The sequence below is a fragment of the Neofelis nebulosa genome, chromosome 5 (assembly GCF_028018385.1).
Source record: "Neofelis nebulosa isolate mNeoNeb1 chromosome 5, mNeoNeb1.pri, whole genome shotgun sequence".
In the NCBI taxonomy this organism is placed as follows: Eukaryota; Metazoa; Chordata; class Mammalia; order Carnivora; family Felidae; genus Neofelis; species Neofelis nebulosa.
The window spans coordinates 6159054-6181604 of record NC_080786.1 but is presented as its reverse complement, the minus strand read 5'-3'; the positions used below and the strand labels follow the sequence as shown (position 1 = coordinate 6181604).

Below are 22551 nucleotides of genomic sequence, written 5' to 3'. Positions count from 1 at the left end.
GAGGTTAGGAAGGGAGCCCCGGCCAGGGGCTCTAGCCTGTGGGCAGGGCTGGGAGAGGCTGGTACCTGGCAGTGAAGAAAACTTGGAGGGTGATGGTATTTGGGGGTGCGTTGACCAGTCGTGCTTCCAGCAGCCCACTGCTTGGAGATACCCTGAAGGCCCCAGGGTCGTCGTCTGGCTCCTGCCGACCTGCACCAAAGGAAGCATAGGCAGCTCCATGTGCCGCCCCGGGAAGGTCCCCATCAGTGCCACAGGGCAGGGCAACCCTGGGGTCACTTGGGATTTGGGAATCGGCCTAGTTTCCAATGCAGGAACTCCCAGGTGGTGCCAGCCTGCAGGGGAAACCGTGGGCATGTACAACCTACCCATCAGCACGGCCCAGTAGCTCCGACAGCCACTCAGGTTCATGAGGTAGACCTCCCGGACCCGTGCCTGGTTCACAAAGCAGGTCCCGAAGTCCACCCAGCTGGTGGAGAGCTGCAGCTCGGGCACGGCCACCGTGGCCTTCAGGGGCACCACCTAGGGGGACAGAGCAGAGCCTGTAACGTGGGGGCCCTCGTCCACTCCTGCCGGGCTCGGAGCCAGGGGTACGAGTGCGGAAGCTTCTGAGGAGCCCCCAGGCAGCAGCGCAGCTGTGCAGGGGGCTGGCTTGGCATGGAAAACCCAGGCCGGTGGGCGTGTCTGCAGGTCAAGGGCCCGGAAGGCGCCCTCTGCTCTCCCCACCACCCCACTCCCCCTGCCCCCATCAAGCCCTGGGTTTCCTGCTCCCCGCCTTCCTCCATCCCCTGGGGGCCCCCGAGGCCCAGCCCTTTGCCCCTCCTGGGCTCTGGGCCATCTCCCCTCTTCCCGGCAGTCCCCCCACGTCACCCTCAGGCGAGGCGCTGCTGCGCTCACCTCCCCTGCCCCTGGGCTCCCGCTGGAGGGCCCGCCTGGCTAGACTGATTCTTCCTCCTGGCCTTTCTCGAACCCGCCCCTCAGGCTATCCCTCCTCGGTCCTCACCTGCGTCTTGCAGCCCGGAGCCCCGCGTCCCACCCCACGGCACGGCCCCTGGTTCTGAGCCGAGATGGGGAAGGAAGGAAGACCTGTATTTCTCGGGGTGTGTCCTCGGGGAAAGGCGTCCTCCAGGGCACCCCGGGCCCTCAGGGCAAGGGCCGGGGCCGCTCCCGTTTCTGAGGGCCGCGTGGGGGGTCCCACCTCCTCCGACCCACCGGGACAGTCTGGCCCGCTGCCCCCCTCGGCACGCGCGGGGGGCAGGCCCGGGACTCGCCTGAGCGGGCTGGTCGGCGTACTCCAGGAGCAGGTTCTGGGCGAACACCATCTCCTTCTCTCCGTTGGCATGCCGCCGAACGTCCACCCCGGGCAGCATCTGGTCCGCCGGGAGCTTCTGATAGGAGAGCAGCTCCAGGGACAGCGAGAAGGACACGTTCACCTGAGCAGACGTGAGCAAGGCCGTCGCCTCGCGCTGCCGAAGGCGGGCGGCAGCTTCCCCACCTGGCGATCGGTCCTCCTTCCTCCCACGGCCCCCGCGGCCCGGTAGGCCCCAGCTCAGCCCCGGACCACATGCGGCCCGCAGGCCGGCCCGGACGGGGCCGGCAGGGTGCCTCCCTCCACCCGGCGCCCCTGTCTGGGGTGTTTGGCCCACGGACGCTGCACCCTGCCCTGCGCCCGGCACCCGTTAGTACGAGGAGCTGAGGCCCCCGAAGGGATACGGCCAGCAAACCTCCCTTTACCCCTTGGCGTGAGCAGGGCTGTGGGTGGGCCTGTTGGCCCAGCACTGCCTGTGTCCTTATCCTGAGGACACAGAGGAGCCTCTGACGGCTTGTAAGCAGGGGATGTCAGAATCAGGAGGTGGGCTGAGGGGAACGTGAATCAAGGCCAAGGTGAATCTTAGCCCAAGGCGGGTGGATGCGTGGTTCCCCCGGTTCTTTGGGACTAGCTCCATACAGTCAACTGAGGCACTTGTTAAAAAAGTAGCTTCCTGGGCCTCAGCCTGGACCTTCTGGTCTCTGGAGGTGGGGCCTGTGAACTTCTATCTCCAGCAAGCTTTCAAAAGGCCACGGCTTGGAAATCATTGTCCCAGAGCAAGACGTGGGTGTGGGACGACCTGGAGACTGAGGCTGGGGGTCAGAGAGGGGCTGGGAAGGAGGACGCCAGGCTCTGCTTGGGCACAGGGTGGAGGGTGGTGCTACCTGCTGAGGTCAAATGTTTATTTTGAGAGGGAGGGAGGGAGAATCCCAAGTCGGAGCCTTGCTGTCTGTGCCGATCCTTCCCCGGGGCTCCCGCTCATGAACCTTGAGACCAGGACCTGAGCCCAAACCAAGAGTTGGACGCTTAATCAACTGAGCCACCCAGGCGCCCTCTCCTGAGGCATCTTAAAGGGACCTTTAACCACTTGGTGACAGCCGGCTCTGGTAGAACCGGACTCGGGCTGGGCTGTGTTTGGGGCTGCCCCTCAGTTTTCCTCTGGAGAAGGAAGCAAATGCTGAGTGAGGGTGCCCTTCTTCTGTAGAGCTGCTCCCCTGCTCCCCTCCGTGATGAGGTCCTTGGGGTAGTCTGTCACCTAGCACAGCATATGGCCCGCCCTCAACACACCTATGCCCAAGCGCACACCGGAGGAGAACGTGGCTGCTCCCTCCAGCTCTGGAAGTGGATGACACGAGAGCGTGCCGTGTCTGGATGCCAATGTCTGCGCACACGTGTGTGAGGGCGTTGTGTACGCGTGTGTGCGTGAGGGGAAGGTGCCCACTGACCAGCATGTTCTCCTTCGGGCGGAGCACCAGCGGCTGGCCGGCCGTGGCCGGCTCCTCGTCACACCCCTGCACCCGGCCAGGGGCTCTGCGGCTGCGGCTGGCCCCATCTCGAGCAACAGAGAAGGGCCTGGAGACCAGGAGCCGGAAGGACTGTGGGATTTCTGTGGTGTTGGTCAGCTTCAGACGGTGGGTGGTCACCAGCTCGCTCAGCACCTGGGTGGCCACAGAGGTGGGGGATGCGAGGGAGGTCTCTCTCCCCTTCTGGAGCCCATGGCTCTGGGCTGGAGGCATTTCCAGGGATATCTGAGGTCCAGGTAGATTTGTGGGGGGCGGGGGGGGGGGCAGCACACTCACCCCAGAACAGGGCTGCTTGGGGATGAGGTCGCTGGCCTGGTGCCAGAACTCCGTGCCACCGCCGTAGTCCGGCTCCACGCTCAGCCTGCCGGCAGCGGGCATGGCTGGGCCCCAGGGGCCTCCGGGCTGTCCCCTCTCGGCTCCCCCGGCCCCGGCCGGCCTCTGCCTGGGCTCACCTGCTGGCTTCTCCCTCCCGCTCCCCACCTCCTTGCTCCCGAGCGAGCGCGGTGCTCCCCAGAAGGGAGGCCCAGCCAACTCACTGTGCGGGCCTCACAGAGCTGCACAGGTCCAGTCTCAGGGCTCCCACGGCGAAGTCCTGCAGGCGCCGCCGCCTCCCGGGAAGCTCTCTTGCCACCTACCGAGCCCCAGACCCGTCACGGGCAGCGTGCCCCCCCCCCCCCCCCCGCGACGGGCAGCGGCCGCGGCCCCACCCGGCCAGGAGGGCTCACCTCATCGTCCAGGCTCATGAAGCCCAGGGCATAGCCGACACACTCCACTTTGTGCCGGGTACCGGGGCCGAGCAGCATGGGCGTGAAGGACACAGAGATGCTGCTGCTGCCGCCGGCGGGGACCACCTGCACGGACCGCGGCCTCAGTGCCCCAGCCCTCCTACCGCCCCGGCCGGAGGAGGGGCCTCTGCGGGGCCGCACCCCCCCCCCCCCCCCCCCCCCCCCCCCCCCCCCCGCCTCACCATCTGCTTGGGGCTGACGCGGTACAGGTGGCCACAGGGCACCCCGTCGTGCTTCCGCAGGACGACCGAGACGATCTTCCGTGAGGCCCTGTCGCTGACCCTGGAGCAGCCCTCGGCCTGTGGTCAGAGAGTCCCTGGGGCTCGCGCGGGCTCAAGGCCCGCAGGCCCCGCCCCCTCCACCCCCACCCCTGCTCACAGACTGGGCAGCTTCACGGCTGGAGTCTGACTCATCGGAGGAGCTTGGGGGCCAGAAGGAGCTGCTGCTTGCAGGGGTCTCTGGGCACAAGAGGTCGTTTCCAGCTTGGTCCCGCAGCGGGAAGGGTGGCCCATAAAACACCAGCAGCTCCACCAGCCGGTCCTCCCTGTCTTCCGGAGTGTAGGTCTCCCAGTCCAGGCGGATATCTGGGACGGGGGTGGGGGGGGGGGGGGTGGTGGTGAGGGCTGAGGTAGGGGCGGACGCATCTTCCCTGGACCCCCTCCCCGCAACCCCTGATGCTACCTCTTCTGCACTCAGGGGCGGGGGGGTGGGGGGGGGCGGCGGGCTTGCCTCCTTCCTAGTGCCACTTCACAAGAAAAGTCCACAGGCTATCCAGCTGGCTCTGCCAGCCCGACCCCCTTGCGGGAGCAGGCCTTCACATCCAAATGCGCCACTCCAGGCATTTGGGGCTCTCCCCACAGCTTCCCCAGGCCCTCCAGCCCCTCTCCCCACCTTCTCCCTTCCATCCATCGCCTCCTGCCGCACTCACTTCCATCCCCAGCCAGGCTAGCCCGGGTGCCACCACCTTGCCAGGATTCTCACCCCCTTTACCCCCATCCTTCTGCCCACCTGCCAAAGCCTAACCCTGGAGAACTGAACTGAGCCTCTGGTCCCCACTATCATGCCCTCCCTGCTCCCGGACACCTGCACTGCCTCCCGGGTACCAGGCTGCCAGCCCCCGCTCACCTCCCGGAGCCCCCAAGTCCACACGGCCCTGGCACCCCATCCCGACACGCCCGTGTACCGGCGGGCATCTGTGCCATCCTCCCTCCCCCCGCCGCCTCGGCCCACCCCCTCTCCGGGGCCAGCCCTGCCCACCCTCCCCTTTCCCACCTCCCACCTGCTTCAACGGCAGGTAGGCGAGGCCAGTTCTCCCCGTCTTGGACAAGCTTCCCTCTGCCAGACAACCTTCCCAGGACCACCTCTGCCTGCACAGCACACTTGTAGGACCCCATCCACCGTCGCCCACCGTCCTCTGCTCTCAGCCACTCCCCAGCTCACGTCTGACTCGGCCCGCCCTGCAGGAGACCTGGTGAGCACGCCCAGGTGCCCGAGCTCGTGTTTCTTCAAGTTATTACCTTGGCATCTGCCTCTCACACCTACCAAATCCCTCTCACCAAGGCCACCCAGTGACCTCCATTCTCTGAAGTTCAGTAAAGACAGAAATGTGCGCATGGTGATGAGCCCCGAGGCCGGGAAGGGAACCACCAAAAGGAAGGAAGGTAGAAGAGAAATTCCAAACTAAACCAAAGGAAAACAGAACAAAGTCACAGAGAGCACAAGAAAGAAAAAGCAAAACGAATCACAAAATAAGGGAGAAATATATAGATTGATTTTTCCTATTAAAAGATAACGCCAGGTTGGGCTTTTAAAAAGCTCAGCTCTCTGTTGTTTATAAAGAAACATCTCAAAGCGATAAAGGGTGAAGACAGGGAAGCACACAGAGGACATTAGTTCTCAATGCATCTGACGACACAGCAGCGAAGAAGTGAAACTGCTGGAAACACCAAGAGGTTTTCCTTTTTTTTTTTTTAAGATTTTAGTTTTAAGCAATCTCTCCACCCAACGTGGGGCTCGAACTTCCAACCCTGTGATCAAGAGTCGGAGATGCCAGGAGATCTTAATACAATAAAGCCGATTAAAGCGCAAATTCAATGTCCCTCCCCTAACTGCCCGGACCTAGTGGACACACCGAGCAGGGTCACAGGCTGCCAGTGCCCCCGCCTGCTACACATTCCTTACAATTGCCAAGGAGCTTAACGACAGATCTGGCCTGGCCCTGCCCCTCGAGACACTGGCTCAGCCTGTGGGGTGGCCTAGCCTCAAGATGCCTTAATCCCTCCACCTCCAGATTGCCACAGCTCCTCCTGTGGCCCAGACGCTCCCCCTTCTCACACGTTTCCTCGGGCCCAGCTGGCTCGTCCTCCCTCCTGGACGTAGCCTGGACGCCCTTCCACGGGGGAGCCTGCCCTGCACCCTATGCGATTCTCCAGCAGTCCCCTCGATGCCCTCAACCTGGGGGCAGCCCACAGTCCCGTCTGCACCCCCGTCGGCACGGGAGCCTCTCGGCAGACTCTGCCGTCTGTTCCCTCTGGATCCCCAGCAACTTGTACAGCACCCAGCTGTGGCTCAGTACTCCTGGCTAAAGGGATGAGAAAAGGTGTCCCCCTGCCAGTGTCTGTCCTTTTGCAAAGTGAGCCTGATGAGGACAGCACCTAAGGCCCCACGCACTGAGGGACCCACGGCTGGGCAAGGGCAAGTCCTGCACTCAAGCATGGAAGCAGCTGTCGCTGACATCCTCCGGGCTGGCTGGTCGCTCCCCTGCTGGGCCCTCCGGGGGCGGGGGGGGGGGGGGTCTTCCTCAGTCACCACAGGCCACCCGGATTCCTGGGCCTGGTCACAGGCCATCAGCTTCCCTTGGCCCCATCATCCCTCCCAGCCTTGCCCACCGCATGGCACAGCCAGTAGATAGAGCCCCAGTTTATCTCGTGAGTCTCTTACCACAGGGGCTGGAGTTATTCAAACGAAGGACCCGGGTGACTGTGTCTCCTCCGGAGACCTGGGTGCCGAACCTGGAGGTAGGAGACGGGGTTCAGCGCAGCCATAACCAGCATGCACCTTGCAGGCAGGGCTGCTTCAGAGAGGAGGCCCGCAGTGGTTTATCCTGAAGTCACGAAGACCCAGGGCTGGAGTCCTTCCCCGTGCGGTGCCTGGTGAGCTGGGACCTGGGCTGTTGGATGCCCTGGTAGCACCCGCCCCACACCCCCACCCCCCATCTACCGACAGCGCAGATCCCAACTTGTGGGGTGGGGCCGCAGGCCTGGCACTGACCTCAGGCCACACGGACTACTTGCTACTTCTATCCTCCAAAGCCCTCTGCGATGTGCAGACAGCAGCCACGTGCCCGGAGGCCTCTCTCCTCCAGGGCAGCCCTGTCCTGGGGCTTTCTTGCTGGGTGGCACCAAGTGGCCTTGGGCCAGCTGGAGAGCCACGAGTCAGCACGGGGAGCCACGTTGGAGGCCAGGGGGTTTCAAGGGTTAGAGGATGAGGCCGGGGGCAGGGGGGAGGGTCACCTGATGACAGGCTCCTTCTGCAACTGGTCAGTGGTATAGTAAGTGGTCCTCAGGGAGCTGATGGGGCAGCCCACGACCGCCATATGCACCGGGATGACTGTTGGCGGCAGGTCGCCCACCTGCAAGCACACACCAATCCTTTGTCTCTTGTCCCTTGCTGCCATGGCATTCCCTGGCTCCGCATTCCCTCTGTTCACGGCCTTCCCTCCCCAAATAAGACAATGTACGTAGCTCACCCCTCCGTACTAAACTAAGAAATGCCTGTTGGGTCATCCGTTCTCAATTATCCCTGTATCCTCCAGTCCAGAGAACCACACAAGAACCCATGCACAGCAGGTACCCGCGGCACCCTGAACGAGTGAGTGGAGGGCCAGTGGGAGAGTGAGTGAATGCACCAAGGGCTAGGTGACAATATGGCTTTGGGAGGCCGTTACGGCTTCTCCACACTCACTGCCCCTCCAGGCCTCACGTCCTGGCCCAAGCAGGCGGCCCATCAGACTCCTCTGCCCTCCTCCGTGTGGGCCCAGCCTCGTGGGACCCCACAGGAAAAGGTACGGAAGGTACGGAGGTGAATGCCTATCCCAAGCTCAGTGGGCACCGTCTTACAACGTGGAGAGATTTGAGAGGCTGAGGGCCAGGGGTTGAAGGAGACAGAGCTCGGAGGTGAGGCCGGGCCCAGGACATCTGTCCTTACCGTGCAGATGAGGTCGTCCCAGTACTCGCCCCACATGTTTGCATAGCCCGTGATGTCGATGCGCAGCCGCTGGTGGGCCCCCAGCGTGCCCTGGGAAATGTGGGGAAAGAAGGCAGCTCCTTTCCCATGAGACAACAGGCTTTCCATAAAATCTGGGCGAGAACCAGGAATGGGGATTCAGGACTCCAGGGTAGGAATGAGGTCCAAACCCTCAGGAGTTAACGAAACACTGTACCAGAGAAGCCGCTCCACAGGCTCTCCTTGGTCTGGCTAAGCAGACCCTCCTGGGAGCCCAGAATCCAGCAGACGGCCTTCTTTACCTCTTGGGGGTCAGGCCCCAGTGGGAAACCTCCCTTCGGAGCCACCACCCGTCCCAATCAAAACCAGGCCCTGTGCACAGGCCATCTGCCCTAGCCAGAAGATGGCCTCATTTGAAAGGGGGGCACGGAGGGCTACGGCCATCTCAGAGGTCTTGCTAGAAAAGACACTGGAATGGGGTCTGTGGCCAGGGTCCTCTCCCTGCGGCAGGCAGCCCACCCCTGAGAAGGCCCCAGGAAACCCTGCTCTGGCCCGCCCCGGGGTTCTTACTCAGCTGCTCTCGCTTGGCCAAGCGTTCTCGAATCCGCGACGTCTTCAGCAGGGCAGGGGGCACGTCGGGGCTTTTACCAGACGGGACACAGAAACAGCATCAGGCCATCAGGCCTGTTCCCCAGAGCCGAGCCACCTCTCTGGGCGACGAGCATCCCACCAGGGGCACGGGGGGAGGAAGGCGGCTCTGCCCGCTCCTCGCAGGGAAGAAGTCAGGTCTGTTTACCTCCCTCTCTGGTCTCGGGGCCTGCCACACCCCTATCGCCCAAAGCACCCCAGCTACCGGCCACCTTCCAGCCCAGGCATTGCCTTCTAAGAAACTCAGGAGGGACTTGTTATCCCTAGGCTCTGTGCCCTGGTGATCCCCGATACAGACCCAGCCCAGGGCCCCCCTCTCTTGCCCGGCCTTCTGCAAAAGGCCCTCTTTCCAGTCTTTCCTGCCGACATCTGTTCAGCATTGAGTGTGCACTAACTTTCCTGGAGTGGGCAAGTTAATGGCTCATAAACCCCTAGTGGCTCCCACCACCCACGGCAGGGGTTTTTATGTTGGGCTCCCCTGACTTAGGAGGTTAAGCGGTGAGGGGTTCGCTGGGGGGGGGGGGCAGGACCTGCCAATTTCTGGGTGTCACTACTCCCCCTGGGGGCTGATTTCCAGTTACAGCTTTGCAGAAGGCCTCACTGCCACGTCTCTGCCTGCACAGCTCCCTCCGCTGCCAGTGAACTTCTCCCTTATGCACTGGCCTGCATGCTGCCTGACCTACCGGAAGCCCTCTACCTCACCACAGCCCTGGCCTCTCCCGGAGGCCCCCCCAGAGTCTGGGAGGTGGGCCGGTGGGAACCCTTCCTCTCCGTGTCTCCGTGTCTAAACACCTTCTCTCTCTCCTCATACCAACCGGCCTCTGGCCACTTAGGCCACACGTGTGCCCAACGGGGCCAACCCACCTGGCCACATCCTCCCTGGGACGTGAATCCCCACACTTACAGGCTGGGTTTCTGATTCGGGCCGTTTGGGGGGCCCCCGAAGTACTCAAACTTGAGGGTGAAGGGCGTCTGTATCGGGGAGCGGTTGGTCAGGATGAGCTGGCGGTTCACGCGGGTCCTCAGAGGCACTGTGGAGCCAAAGTCGAGGCAGAGCTCCTGCAGGTGGTCCGGCCACAGCTCTGTGCTGGGAATGCTGCCCCGTGCCCAGGGCCACCAAGTTACACGCCACCCTTGGCCCTGCCCAGTGAGCCCGCTTGGGCGGGAGCGCGAGAGCCGCCTACGTGCTAGGCTTCATCCTTGGGCTGCCTCCCCGGTGAGCTGCCACCCCAAGACATGTGCCAACAGGGGCCTCGGCTCCATAAACTCTCCCTGCCCCGGGGCGACGGGCCCGTCTCCCGGTTGCTGGGCCTCGTAGCTGCCGACAGCCCCGTCCCCTGCGTCTCCTACCCGCCTGGGCGTCGCGCCTCCAAGTGTGTGGGCAAAGACTGCACAGAGGGCAGGGTTTGGGTAGGGAGACCTGTTCCCACAGAGGTCGTGAGGGGCCTCAGTGACACCGTGGCCCTTTCTCGGCTGCAGGAATCAGCCGGGAGTAGGCCGGTGCCACCGTGGCACCACTGCTAGGCCAGTCCTTCGTACGGTCGCTCAGCCCTCGGGCCCCGGCCCCAGCCCTGGGCTCACCTGCCGTCAGAGCCCTCCGCAGAGATGGCAATAGCCACTTGCAGTCCCTGGGGTTTCCCAGAAATGCCCAGGACCACTGGCTCCTTCATGCCCGACACGGTACAAGGGAGGGCCAGATGGCTCAGCTCGTCCTGTAAGAGAGCCCACCGGGGGGCACATCACTACAGGTAAGTCCCAGGGCAGCCTGAGACGGTCCTCCCTCGCACAGGTGGTTGTTGTGGGGCGCTCAGCACAAAATCTTGACCTCTGTCCCGTCCCATCTCTCTGGAAGGGCTCCCCAGTCCCTCCCTCCGGTGAGCCACCGTCACTGGCCTAGCCCGCCATCCCACGCCCTGGGCCCTTCCTCAGGGCTCCTGGCTCAGTCTGCTCCAAATTTCTGGCCATGCCCACGCGGACGGGGACCCCCTCAAAGTGGGCCTCTGGAGAAGCCACACGCTCATTCCGATGAAGCTGCTACGACAGAAATCAAGCCCAGCCCGCGTCGGGTCTGCTCTGTGCCTGAGCCCATCTGCCCGTCACCCTGGAGCTCAGATGCAGCTGAGGAAGAAAGTCTACTCTGTCCACATTTGCCAGGGAGGAAATGAGACGGAGTCTCTTTCCCCACCAGAACTGCAAACAGCCAGCAGCCAGCCCCGATGGCCTTCCTGTGGGCCGAGCTGGGGAGCAGCTGTGCCCTTCCTGGGACAAGGTGGCCACCAGCGAGCCTCGGGATCATCCGGGCAAATTGGAAAGCCGGGCCCACCCGCGGCTGCAGAGGAGGGGAGGGGTAAGCTGGAGCCAAAGGCCAGACGTGGCCAGTGGGTTTCGGCACACTCAGGCCTGCTCCGGGCTTCCTGACCTCGTATCCCTAGACAGCAGGCCTAACGGGGACGGGGACCCCAGCCTTATGGGAGGCAGGAATGGGACTTGAGGCAGACCTCCCGCCAGTACAGATACGGTTGCGGGGTGCCTTCCTAGTGCCTCAGGCCCCCTCACCACCGTACTCACCTGGGTGTGAGCAGTGAACTCCAGGCTGAGCTGGCGCTCCTCACTGGGACCCAGCGTGCCACGTCTCGGGGAGACCTTGGCCATGCAGAAGTCTGCTTGGTGCCCCAGCAGCTGGCAGACACGAGGACAGGCCTGTTGTCACCCGCGGGGTTCCCGGCACGGACCCAGGATCCACGCGGCGCTGGAGGCTGGCAGGCTGGGGGCCCGCAGTGGGACCGGGGGGCTGCGTGCTCGCTGGTGGGAGTAATCCGCTGGTCCTTTCCCCTCCCCTTCCCGACCCTGGATGAACCTCACACCTATCAGGAGTTGCTGGGCTGAACAAGCTGCCCCGGGAGACCTAGGGTGATGGTGACCAGAGGGCTGCTGCCTCTGATGGCAGCAACAGACTCTGGGCAACGGACAGGGCCACGGGGGAGAGGAGAGCCTCTCTTCCGGGGAGCAGCTGGGGGGCAACATCCCTCTCCGCATGGGCCTCTGGTGCCGACCGTGCAGGCTCATTCACCTTGCCCCAGCGGAAGCGGGTGGGCAGGAGTGTGCCATTGATGAGTCTAATGGTTGCCTTGGTGGGCACACCCAGGTACAGGTTGCTGACTTCCACGTGGCTGTTTGGCAGGTACACGTAGGGCTCCTGTATGTCGGCGTATACAGGAAGGTAGCTGGAACACAAGGAAGAAAGAAGAAGAAACAAAACCATATTTATTTTCAGATGATACAATGGTCTCTATAGAAAATCCCAAGGAATCCAGATTTAAATTTTTTTTTTAAGTTTCTTTATTTCTGAGAGAGAGAGAATGTGCATGAGTGGGGGAGGAGCAGAGAGAGGGAGACACAGAATCCACGGACGCTCAACCGACTGAGCCATCCAGGCGCCCCAAGATTTAAAAAATTCCTTAAAAAACAACAACGAGGGGCGCCTGGGTGGCTCAGTCGGTTAAGCAGCCGACTTCGGCTCAGGTCACGATCTCACGGTCCGTGAGTTCAAGCCCCGCGTCAGGCTCTGTGCTGACGGCTCGGAGCCTGGAGCCTGTTTCAGATTCTGTGTCTCCCTCTTGCTGACCCTCCCCTGTTCATGTTCTGTCTCTCTCTGTCTCAAAAGTAAATAAAACATTTAAAAAAAAAAAAAAAAAACGAGAAAACAATCCCCTGCAACTGATGAGTGAGCCAAGTTACAGGGTACAAACTACAAAAACTAATCACATTTTTATATGCTAACAACGAACAGGTAGATACAGACATTAAAAATACGAAACTACTGACAACTGCTCAGAAAAACTGAAATACTGGGGCGCCTGGGTGGCGCAGTCGGTTAAGCGGCCGACTTCAGCCAGGTCACGATCTCGCGGTCCGTGAGTTCGAGCCCCGCGTCGGGCTCTGTGCTGACGGCTTGGAGCCTGGAGCCTGTTTCTGATTCTGTGTCTCCCTCTCTCTCTGCCCCTCCCCCGTTCATGCTCTGTCTCTCTCTGTCCCAAAAATAAATAAAAAAAAAAAAAAAAAAAAAAGAAAAACTGAAATACTTAGAGGTAAATCTGATAAAACCCATACAGGATTTGTATGCTGAAAACTACAAAACCAGCTGAGAGAAATCGAAGATTTAATAAACAGACAGACAGACTCTATTCATGGATTCAAAGACTCAACCAGAGTAAAGATGTCAATTCTCTACAAATTGATCTATAGATTTAACACAATTCTTACGAAACTCTCAGAAAAGATTTTTGTAAATATAGACAAGCTCATTATAAGATCTATGTGGAAAGACAAAGGACACGGAATAACTAAAACAATTTTTAGAAGAACAAATAATAAAGTAAGAAATCACTGTGCTGGCTGTTAAGACTTACTATATGGCTATAGTAATCAAGGTAGTGAACTATTGCCAGACGCATATACACACAGACCAGTGGACCGATATAGAAAAATCTAGAAATACACTCACACAAATATGTCTGGCTGAGTTTTGTTTTTGCTTTTGCCTGAGGAATAGAGATAATATGTATTATGCTTTTACCCTTTTATTTTCAGATAACTATAGATTCACATTGCAGCTAAAACAAAAATTACACAAGAATCCCGTATACCCTTCACCCAATTTGCCCAATGGTAACCTCTTGCATAAATACAGTACAGAATGGCAACCAGGAGATCAATATTGATGCAGTCCATGATTTCGGCTCAGGTCACGATCTCAACAGTTTGTGAGATCGAGCCCCAGGGCCAACTTGGGATTTTCTCTCTCTCCCTTTCTCTCTCTGCCCCTCCCCAATGCACACACACACTCTCTCTCTCTTTAAATAAATGAACTTAAAAAAAAAAAACAAAAAAAACCCTATTCACCCATTGAAGAACTTCTGAGTTGTCCCAACTGATTTTTGACAAGAGGTGTAAAAACAGTATAGTATGGGAAGAACAACCTTTCGACAAACGACACTGGGAGAATTAGATATCCACAGGCAAAAATAAAATAAAGCTCTACCTAAACCTCACAACTTATATAAAAATTAACCCAAAACGTATCACAAGCCTAAATGTAAAACGTAAACCTATTAAACTTTTAGAAAACAACAGGAGAAAATCTTTAGGACCCACAATCACAATTCATAAAAGAAAAATTTGATAAACCGGACCTCACCAGAATTTTAAAAAATGTTTGCTCCGCAAAAGGCCTTGTTTCCTTCAAAAGACAAAATTGCAGACTGGGAGAAAATATTTGTAAACCAGGTATTGGACAAAAGACTTGTATCTCGAATAGGCAAAGAACTCTTAAAACTCAACAATAAAACAACCCAATTAGAAAATGACATAAAGGGGTGCGTGGGGAGCTCAGTCAGTTAAGTGTCTGACTCTTGATTTCAGCTCAGGTCATGGTCTCAGGGTCGTGGGATGGAGCCCTGTGGCTCTGCACTGAGCGTGGAGCCTGCTTGAAATTCTGTCTGTCCCTCTCCCTCTGCCCCTCTCCCCCACTCATGTGCACTCTCTAATATAAAATGAAATGAAATAAAACAAATGACAAAAATTTCACCAAAGACCTTGGATAAGCAGATAGCAAATAAGTACGTGTAATATGTTCAAAATCATTAGCCAGTTGGAAACCATACATGAAAACCACTCCGAGAATGGGGTAATATCCCTATAGACCTATCAGAATGACTCAAATAAAAAACAGTGATGACACCAAATGCTGGGAAGGATATGGTGAAGCTAGATCACTCACATGTCGCTGTGACAACGTAGAATGACAAAGCCACTCTGCAAAGTTTTCTGGCAATTTCCCGCAAAGCTAAACGCCCACTTACCATACACCTGGCAATGTTATTCTTGAACATTTATCCTAGAGAAATGCAAACACATGTCCACACAATGACCTGTACACAAATATTCACAGCAGCTTTATTCACAACAGCTCAAACCTGGAGACAGCCCCGGTGTCCTTTCAAGGGTGCTGCTTAAACCGCACGTTCACGCCATGGAACTCTACTCCGCAGCAAAAAGGAATCGACTGTTCACACATGCAACCTGGAGAGCTCTCAAGAGAATTATGCTGAGTGGCGGGTGGGGGGAAAAGTCCTCGTCAAAAGTTACATAGGGTATGATTCAACATTCTTGAAAGAAACGAATTGCAGATATGGAATACAGAATTGGTTTCATAATTCCAAAACCTCTAACAGACTGAGTCTGGTTCTGATGTTTGCTTTGTCTCTTCAGACTGTGGGTTTTTGGGGGTTTTTTTTTCTTGCCTCTTTTCATGCCTTGTAATTTTTTGCTGGAAGCTGGACATTATGTATTGAGAAATCGGAATTGATGTAAATAGAGCTTTAACACAAAGTTTTATGTTCATCCGTCTAAGAGCTGGGCCACGTTTACTATTCGCTGTAGCTGTGGGTGACAGAGGCTTCAGTTCCCTCCAGTGTCCTTGTTTTTTGTCTCCCCTGTTGTCTTTGGGTTTACCTACAAACTCTGTTTTTTTCAAACTCTTTTTAAAAAATGGTTATTTATTTATTTTTGAGAGAGAGAGGAAGCGCACCAGCGGGTGAGGGGCAGACAGAGAGGGCGACATAGAATCCAAAGCAGGCTCCGGGCTCTGAGCTGTCTGCATAGAGCCCGATGCGGGGCTGGAACTCACGAGCCGTGAGATCATGACCTGAGCCGAAGTTGGACGCTCCACTGACTGAGGCACCCAGCCGCCCCTCTACAAATTCTTTCTTAAATAGAGTCTGAAGTCCTGCATTTCTTTTGGCCACAATCTTCTGTTATTATACCGAGGCCTGTTGATGCCGTGGGAAGGTGTAGGGGAAAAGGAAGTGCTCTATAATCCAATGATTGGTCTCTGTCTTGTACTAGTGAGGCTGTGTCCCTGGACTTGACCTTCACAAGTCCTTCTGTTTTTTTCCCCCTTTAGGTGAGATACGAAGACCAGAGAGGGCTGGGGTGGGTAATTTCCCTTCCCCCATGTCAGATGAAGCTCCTGTGAAGTCTTTCCCTTGCTGGGCAGGACTCGTGGAGAACACTCTGGACTTATTTCAAAGTGGTTCTCTGCCCCCCGCACCAGGCATATTTCAGAAGCGTTATTTTCCCCTCCCCCTGACCAAACTGGAGAATTTTTCTCCAGTGTTCCCCACAAGAACCTGGTGAGTCTCCAGAGTTTTTACCTCTCATGTTACACCACACAACCTCCAGGAATGTTCCTACCCTGACTGGCTTCAGCAGCTTTTGCTTCAGCAAAGTGACCTGCATTCACCCATCTCTTTGGTTCTTGGGGTGGCTGCTCCACGGCCTCAATTCTCTGATGAATCTAAGAAAAGTTACTGTTTCAGGGGCTCAGTCGGTTGAGCGTCCGACATCGGCTCAGATTGTGATCTTGCGGCTTGTGGGTTCGAGCCCCGCGTCAGGCTCTGTGCTGACAGCTCAGAGCCTGGAGCCTGCTTCGGATTCCGTGTCTCCCTCTGTCTCTGCCCCACTCTGTGTCTGTCTTTCTCTCTCTCTCTCTCTCTCTCTCTCTCTCTCTCTCTCTCTCTCAAAAATATATAAACATTGGGGCACCTGGGTGGTTCAGTTGGTTGGGCGTCCAACTTCAGCTCAAGTCATGATCTCACTGCTCATGGGTTCAAGCCCCGTGTCGGGCTCTGTGCTGACAGCTCGGAGCCTGGAGCCTGCTTCAGATTCTGTGTCTCCCTCTCTCTCTCTCTGCCCCTCCCCTACTTGCGCTCTCTCTCTCTCTCAAATATAAAAAATAAAACATAAAAAAATTAAAAATATGTATATATGTAAACATTTAAAAAAATTAGAAAAGTTACTGTTTCCGTTTGTTCAGCTTTTTTCTTGTTACGAAAGCAGGAATGATGACTCCTGAGCTCTTTACATGTCTGGACGTCTGAAGGTATTTTGTAGATGTGACCAATGTTCATCATCGGTTGAGTTTAAGTAAAGGAAATTTTCCTAGATGATTTGGACGGGCCTGATTCAATCAGTTGAAAGGCCTCAAAGCAGAACTGAGGTTACTCGGAAAAAGAAGAAATTTAATGTGTGCACAGCATCTTCAGTTTGTGCCAGAGAGTTCTAGTCTGCCCTTCCTGACGGCCTGTCCTATTGATTTGGGGAGCGCGAAGCCAGCCCGTATAGTCGTGTAAGCCAATTCCTTGTAATAAATACAACTACTCATTCTGTTTCTCCGGTGGAACCCTAACTGGTACAAATACATCAAGGTGAATACATAGGTAATGTAAATGACAATATAAATATATTTTTGCCTGTAACTGTTTTATTCTACCTGGTATATTTATTTTTTATCTTTTTTTTTTTTAATGTTTGTTTATTTCTGAGAGAGAGAGAGAGAGAGAGAGACAGAGCGTGAGCAGGGGAGGGGCAGAGAAAAAGGGAGACACAGAATCCAAAGCAGGCTCCGGGCTCTGAGCTGTCACACAGATTATGACCTGAGCCAAAGTCAGACGCTTAACTGACTGAGCTACCCAGGCGTCCCCATTCTATCTGATTTAAAAGACAACTTCATAAGCCAATAACTATAAAACTGTGTTGATGGATCTACATTGTATAAAGATATAAGGAAGGAGAGGGAACAGAGCTATATTGCAGCAAAGCTGATTACTATTGAAATAAATTGGTATTAATCCAAACTAGATTGTTTCAAAATTAAGATATTACCTAAAACACCCAGGGCAGCCAATTAATAAAATGCTTTTTTTTTTAAGAGTGTATTTATTTATTTTGAGAGAGACAGCACTAGCATGCATAAGCAGGAAAGGGACAGAGAGAGGGAGAGAGAGAATCTCAAGCAGGCTCCGTACTATCAGCACAGAGCCCGACGTGGGAATCGAACTCACAAACCATGAAACCATGACCTGAGCCAAAATCCAGAGTCAGATGCTTAACCGACTGAGCCACCCAGGAAAGAAAATACTTTTTAAAAAAGGTACAAGAAACACAGGAATTAAAATACAGTGCTAGAAAATATCTCTCTAACACAGAAAAAGGTAGTAATGAAGAAACGCAGGTGAAAAAAAGAAGGCCTACAGGAAACAAATAGCAAAATGGGAGATATAAGTCCTAATCGGTAATTAAATTAAATGTAAATGGATTAAACAGTCCAATCAGAAGGTAGAAATTGGCAAAATGGAGGTGAAAAGAATGTTCCCACTATATACCGTCTACAAGAAAGATCTCAGATCCGAAGACACAAATAGGTTGAAAGTAAAAGGATGAGAAGAGTATATCATGCAAACAGTATTCCAAAGACGGCTGTAACAACTAACTCATGTGAGATGAAGTAAACTTTAAGATAAAAAGGGGGGTGCCTGGGTGGCTCAGTGGGTTAAGCGTCCGACTTTGGCTCAGGTCATGATATCACGGTTCGTGGGTTCAAGCCTTACATCGAGCTCTGCGCTGACAGCTTGGAGTCTGAAGCCTGCTTTGGATTCTGCGTCCCCTTCTCTCTCTGCTCCTCCCCTGCTCACTCTCTCTCTTTCTCTCTCTCTCAAAAATAAATACGCAGTAAAAAAAATTTATAAGATAAAAACTGTTACTAGAGACAAAGATATTTTATAATTATAAAAAGGTCAATCCATCAAAAAGACATTACTGTTACAAACACACATGTATCTAACAACAGAGCCCCAAAATACACAAAGCAAAAAATGACAAAATTGAAGAGAGAGCCTGACAATTAAACAACAATAGCTGGAGAGTTCAAAACCGCATTTTAAGTAATAGAACTAAGCAGAAGATAAACATGGGAACAGAAGACTTAACACTATAAGCCAAGCAGACCTAATAGCCAACAGAATACACATTTTTCTAAAGTGCACATGGAACCTTCTACAGACTAGACCATAAGGTAGCTCAAAATAAAAGCTTCAATGAATTTAAAAGTACTGGATGGGGCGCTTGGGTGGCTCAGTCGGTTGGGCATCCGACTTCGGTTCAGGTCATGATCTCACGGTTCGTGAGTTCGAACCCCGCGTCGGGCTCCGTGCTGACAGCTCAGAGCCCGGAGCCTGCTTCAGATTCTGTGTCCTCCTCTCTCTCCACCCCACCCCTGCTTGCGCTCTGTCTCTCTGTCTTTCAAAAATGAATAAACATTTAAAAAAAATTGAAATTTAAAAGTACTGGAGTCAAAGTGTGTTCTTCAAAAACAAGAGAATCAAATGAAAAATCAACAATAGAAAGAAATCTGAGGAACAAAAATTTGTGTAAATTAAACAACACATTCCTAAATCAGCAATGGATCAAGTAAAAATCATAAGAGAAATTAGAAAACACTTTGTATCAATGAAAATGAGAACATAACCTATCAAAGTTTATGTGATGTAGCTAAAGCTGTGCTTAGAGAGAAATTTATATCTGTAAATGCCAATATTAAAAAAAAAATAAAAGATCTCAAATCAAAAACCCAAGCTTTTACCTTAAGGAACTAGAAACGAGATAAAAGAACAACAAACTAAACACAAAGCAAGCATAAGGAGAGAAATAAAGATTAGAAAGCAGATATGTTGAACAGAAAATAAAAAAAGAGAGGAAATCAACTAAACCAAAAGCTGGTTCTTTGAAAACATCAACATTAACAAAGCTCTAGCTAGACTGACCAAGAGAAAAAGAGAGAAGACTCGAATGACAGAAATTGGGAATGAAAAAGAGGGCATTACTACTGACCATGCATAAATAAAAAAGGATTACAAGGAAACACAATTAACAACTGTATGTGAACAAATTATGTAATTTAGATGAAACGGACAAATTCCTAGAACAACACAAACTACCAAAATGGAGTCAAGAAGAAATACAAAACTTGAACAAACCCATCACAAAAGATTAAGTAATTTTTAAAGTTCTCACAGAGAAAAGCCCACCTCCACATGTCTTCACTGGTTAATTCTACCAAACATTTAAAAAATTCACACCAGTCTGTCACAAACCCTTCAATAACATAGAAGAGGAGTGAACACTTCCAAACTCATTTCTAAGATGTATTACTCTAGTAGCAAAACCAGAAAAAGACATCGCAAAAAAACCTACAGACCAGTATCTCTTATGGCTACAGATACAAATATCCTCAGGAAAATATCAGCAACCCATATCCAACAACGGATAAAAAGAATCATACACTGTGACCAAATGGGATTTTTACAAGAATGCAAGGATGGTTTTAACGTCCAAAGGTTAACATAAAACACCCTGTTAACACACACAACGAAAGGACAAAAAATGACATGATCATTTCAATAGATACAGAAAAAACATTCAATGAAACTAACATTCTTTCATGATAAAAACACAATCAGCAAACTAGGAATAGAAAGGAACTTCCTTAACCCGATAAAAGACATCTACAAAAAGCCAGTAGCTGACATCATACTTAATGGTGAAAGACTGAACGCTTTCTTTTCGAGATAGGTTAACAAGCCAAGGATGTCTACTTTTGCTGCTTTCATTCAATATTGTACTGGTGTATTAGGTGCATTAGGCAGGAAAAAGAAATAAAAAGCATCCAGATTGGCCAAGAGGAAGTATAATTATCTCTATATATTGATGACACACTATCTTCTATTTAGAGAACTATTAGAATAATGAATTCAGCAAGGTTGTAGGGTGCAAGATCAGTATGCAGAAATATTCGCATTTCTGTATACTAGCAATGAATATTCATAAAATGAAATTACGAAAGCCAGTTCATTTCCAAAAGCCTCAAAACAGACACCTAGGAATAACTTTAAAGAAGAAGTGCAAGATTTATACAAATGACAAACATTACCAAAATGATAAACATTACCAAATGTTTGGTAGTGACAAACTTACCAAATGTAATGACAAACATCACCAAAAGAAATGCCAGAAGGACCTAGATAAATGAAAAGACATTTCACGTTCACAGATAGGAAGACTTAACATGGTTAAGGTGAATATACTCTCCAAAGCGATCTACAGATCCCATACAGTCCCAATTAAAATCCCAGCTGGCTATTTGCAATCATTGATAAACCGACCCTAGAACTCATATGGAAATGCTAAGGACCCAGAATAGCCAAAGTGACCTTGACACAGAAAAACAAAGTTGGAGAATTCATACTTCCTGATTCCAAAACTTACTACAAAGTCACAGTAATTAAGCAACTGTGGTGCTGGAACAAGAATAATTCTATAGCTCAACAGAACAGACAGCCCATAAATAAACTTTCACGTGTACAGTTGATTTATTTTGATAAGGGTGCCAAGACAAGTCAATGGGTAAAGAACAGTGTTCTTAATAAACGGTGCTGAAACAAGTGATTATTAAGAACTAAGACAGATCCCTTTCTCACACCATACACAACAATTAACTCAAAACGGATCAGACATCTAACCCCATGAGCTAAAACTACAAAGCTCTTGGAAGAAGGCTGCTGTGCACATTAGATGAGGCAATGGTTATTTTTAGATGGAACCTCAAAAGCACAAGCCACAAAAAAGAAAAATAAAGCGGACTTCATCAAAATTAAAAAAATTTTATGCTTTACAGTAAACCATCAAGAAAGTGAAGACAATCCTCAGAATGGGGGAAGATATTTGAAAATCATATACCTAGTAAGAGACTTGTATCTAGAAGATATAAAGAATGCTTACAACTCCATGGTAAAAAAACAACCCTATTTTTCAAAGTGGACAAAGATCTCAATCGACATGTCTCCAAAGAAGACCTACAAATGGCCAATAAGCACATGAAAGATGCAAAACATCATCTGCCACCACGAAAATATAAACCAAATCCTCAATGAAATATTGCTTCGCACACACCAGGATGACTACCATTAAGAGAGATCCTGAGGATGTGGATAAATAGGACAGCAGGGTGGAGAAGAAGGATGGAGAGTGGGTCAGGATCAGCCACCATTACACCTGTATCATTACATTTTATCAAGCACCATAAAGAATAAAGAAGTGGGGCCCCCCGGGTGGCTCAGGCAGGTAAGCATCTGGCTCTTGATTTTGGCTCAGGTACTGATGTCACTGTTCATGAGTTGGAGCCCCATGTCGGGTTCTGCACTGGCAATTTGGAGCCTTCTTGAGATTCTCCCTCCCTCTCTCTCTCTCTCTCTTCCCCTTCCCTGCTTGTAATCTCTCTCTCGAACAAATCCCGGAGGCAAAGGCCCTGCAGAGCTTCCCTAACAGAACGAGGGGCCTCATGGGGCAGGAGTGGGCCGCGGGGAAAGGGCAGAGGAGTTAACCAAAGGCTGCCCCGAGATGAACGTGGCCAGTTCAGGGCCCCAACACCTGAGCTCCCGCACACCACCCGGCGACACGGCAACGCCCCGGAGGGCCAAGCGGTGACTCCCCTATTCCGTGAAGAATGTGGGCGTGGCCTCAAGAGACACAGATCCTGCAGTACCGCTGGGCTCTCGACTGCCACCGTGGGAAAACACCCCTCCAGATCCAAGTCCTTCGTTCCTATTTACAAATGAAGGCGTGCGGCGATCTGCCGAGCTGGCCCTGGCCCGTGGGCTTCCTTGGCCGGTTGGTCTTGGCTGCTTTCCCCAAAGGTCCTTCCTCCTGGATTCGGGTAGCTGGGGGCTGAAGGTGCTCCCGTCCCCTCGGCTCCCTGGAAGAGGGGTGCTCTCCGCACCCACACCCGCTTCCTCGGGAACTTCCACCACCGGCTCCTCGTGCAAATCTGCTTCTCCTCCCGCTCAAAACCGGGGGTGGGCATCCAAGGATTACGTGATGTACAAGGAAACCCGAACAGTGAAGACGGGACCCCAACCAAAATGTGAGGAAATAAAAACTCGTTTCCGGAGGGGGGGGGGGGGAATCTGAGATGCGGTTGCATCCCTAAGACTATAACAGATTACTCTACAAAAGGAACAACCCAAGAACAAAAAGCTTGACATTTAAAAATCCGACGGCCAAAAGAAGGGCATCCGCCAAAGGCCAAATTAGTGGCGTGCAAGGCCCAGGTCATGCCCCTGAACAAGGAGCACAAACGCTGCGCGAAGGCGGGTAGGAGGGAAATGGTTCG

At 53.1% G+C, this 22551-nt stretch overlaps 1 protein-coding gene across 4 annotated transcripts in view; it reads right to left on the bottom strand.

Moving 5' to 3' along the window:
• Positions 1-22551, bottom strand: part of DLEC1 (DLEC1 cilia and flagella associated protein) — a 93034-nt gene that overhangs the window by 1206 nt on the left and 69277 nt on the right. Inside the window, exons 20-36 of one of the 4 annotated variants that reach the window (XM_058729415.1) lie at positions 11557-11710; positions 11055-11165; positions 10068-10198; positions 9391-9582; positions 8409-8479; positions 7821-7972; positions 7127-7245; positions 6555-6625; positions 3993-4198; positions 3797-3913; positions 3555-3680; positions 3366-3460; positions 3106-3190; positions 2752-2964; positions 1269-1430; positions 366-519; positions 66-189 (exon numbers count right to left, since the gene is read on the bottom strand). In XM_058729415.1, coding sequence (XP_058585398.1) covers positions 66-189; positions 366-519; positions 1269-1430; positions 2752-2964; positions 3106-3190; positions 3366-3460; positions 3555-3680; positions 3797-3913; positions 3993-4198; positions 6555-6625; positions 7127-7245; positions 7821-7972; positions 8409-8479; positions 9391-9582; positions 10068-10198; positions 11055-11165; positions 11557-11710 — 2283 coding nt within the window. Of the gene's footprint in view, positions 1-65; positions 190-365; positions 520-1268; positions 1431-2751; positions 2965-3105; positions 3191-3365; positions 3461-3554; positions 3681-3796; positions 3914-3992; positions 4199-6554; positions 6626-7126; positions 7246-7820; positions 7973-8408; positions 8480-9390; positions 9583-10067; positions 10199-11054; positions 11166-11556; positions 11711-22551 lie in introns of those variants that run through there. The other 3 variants (XM_058729416.1, XM_058729417.1, XM_058729418.1) reach the window with 3 other exon arrangements.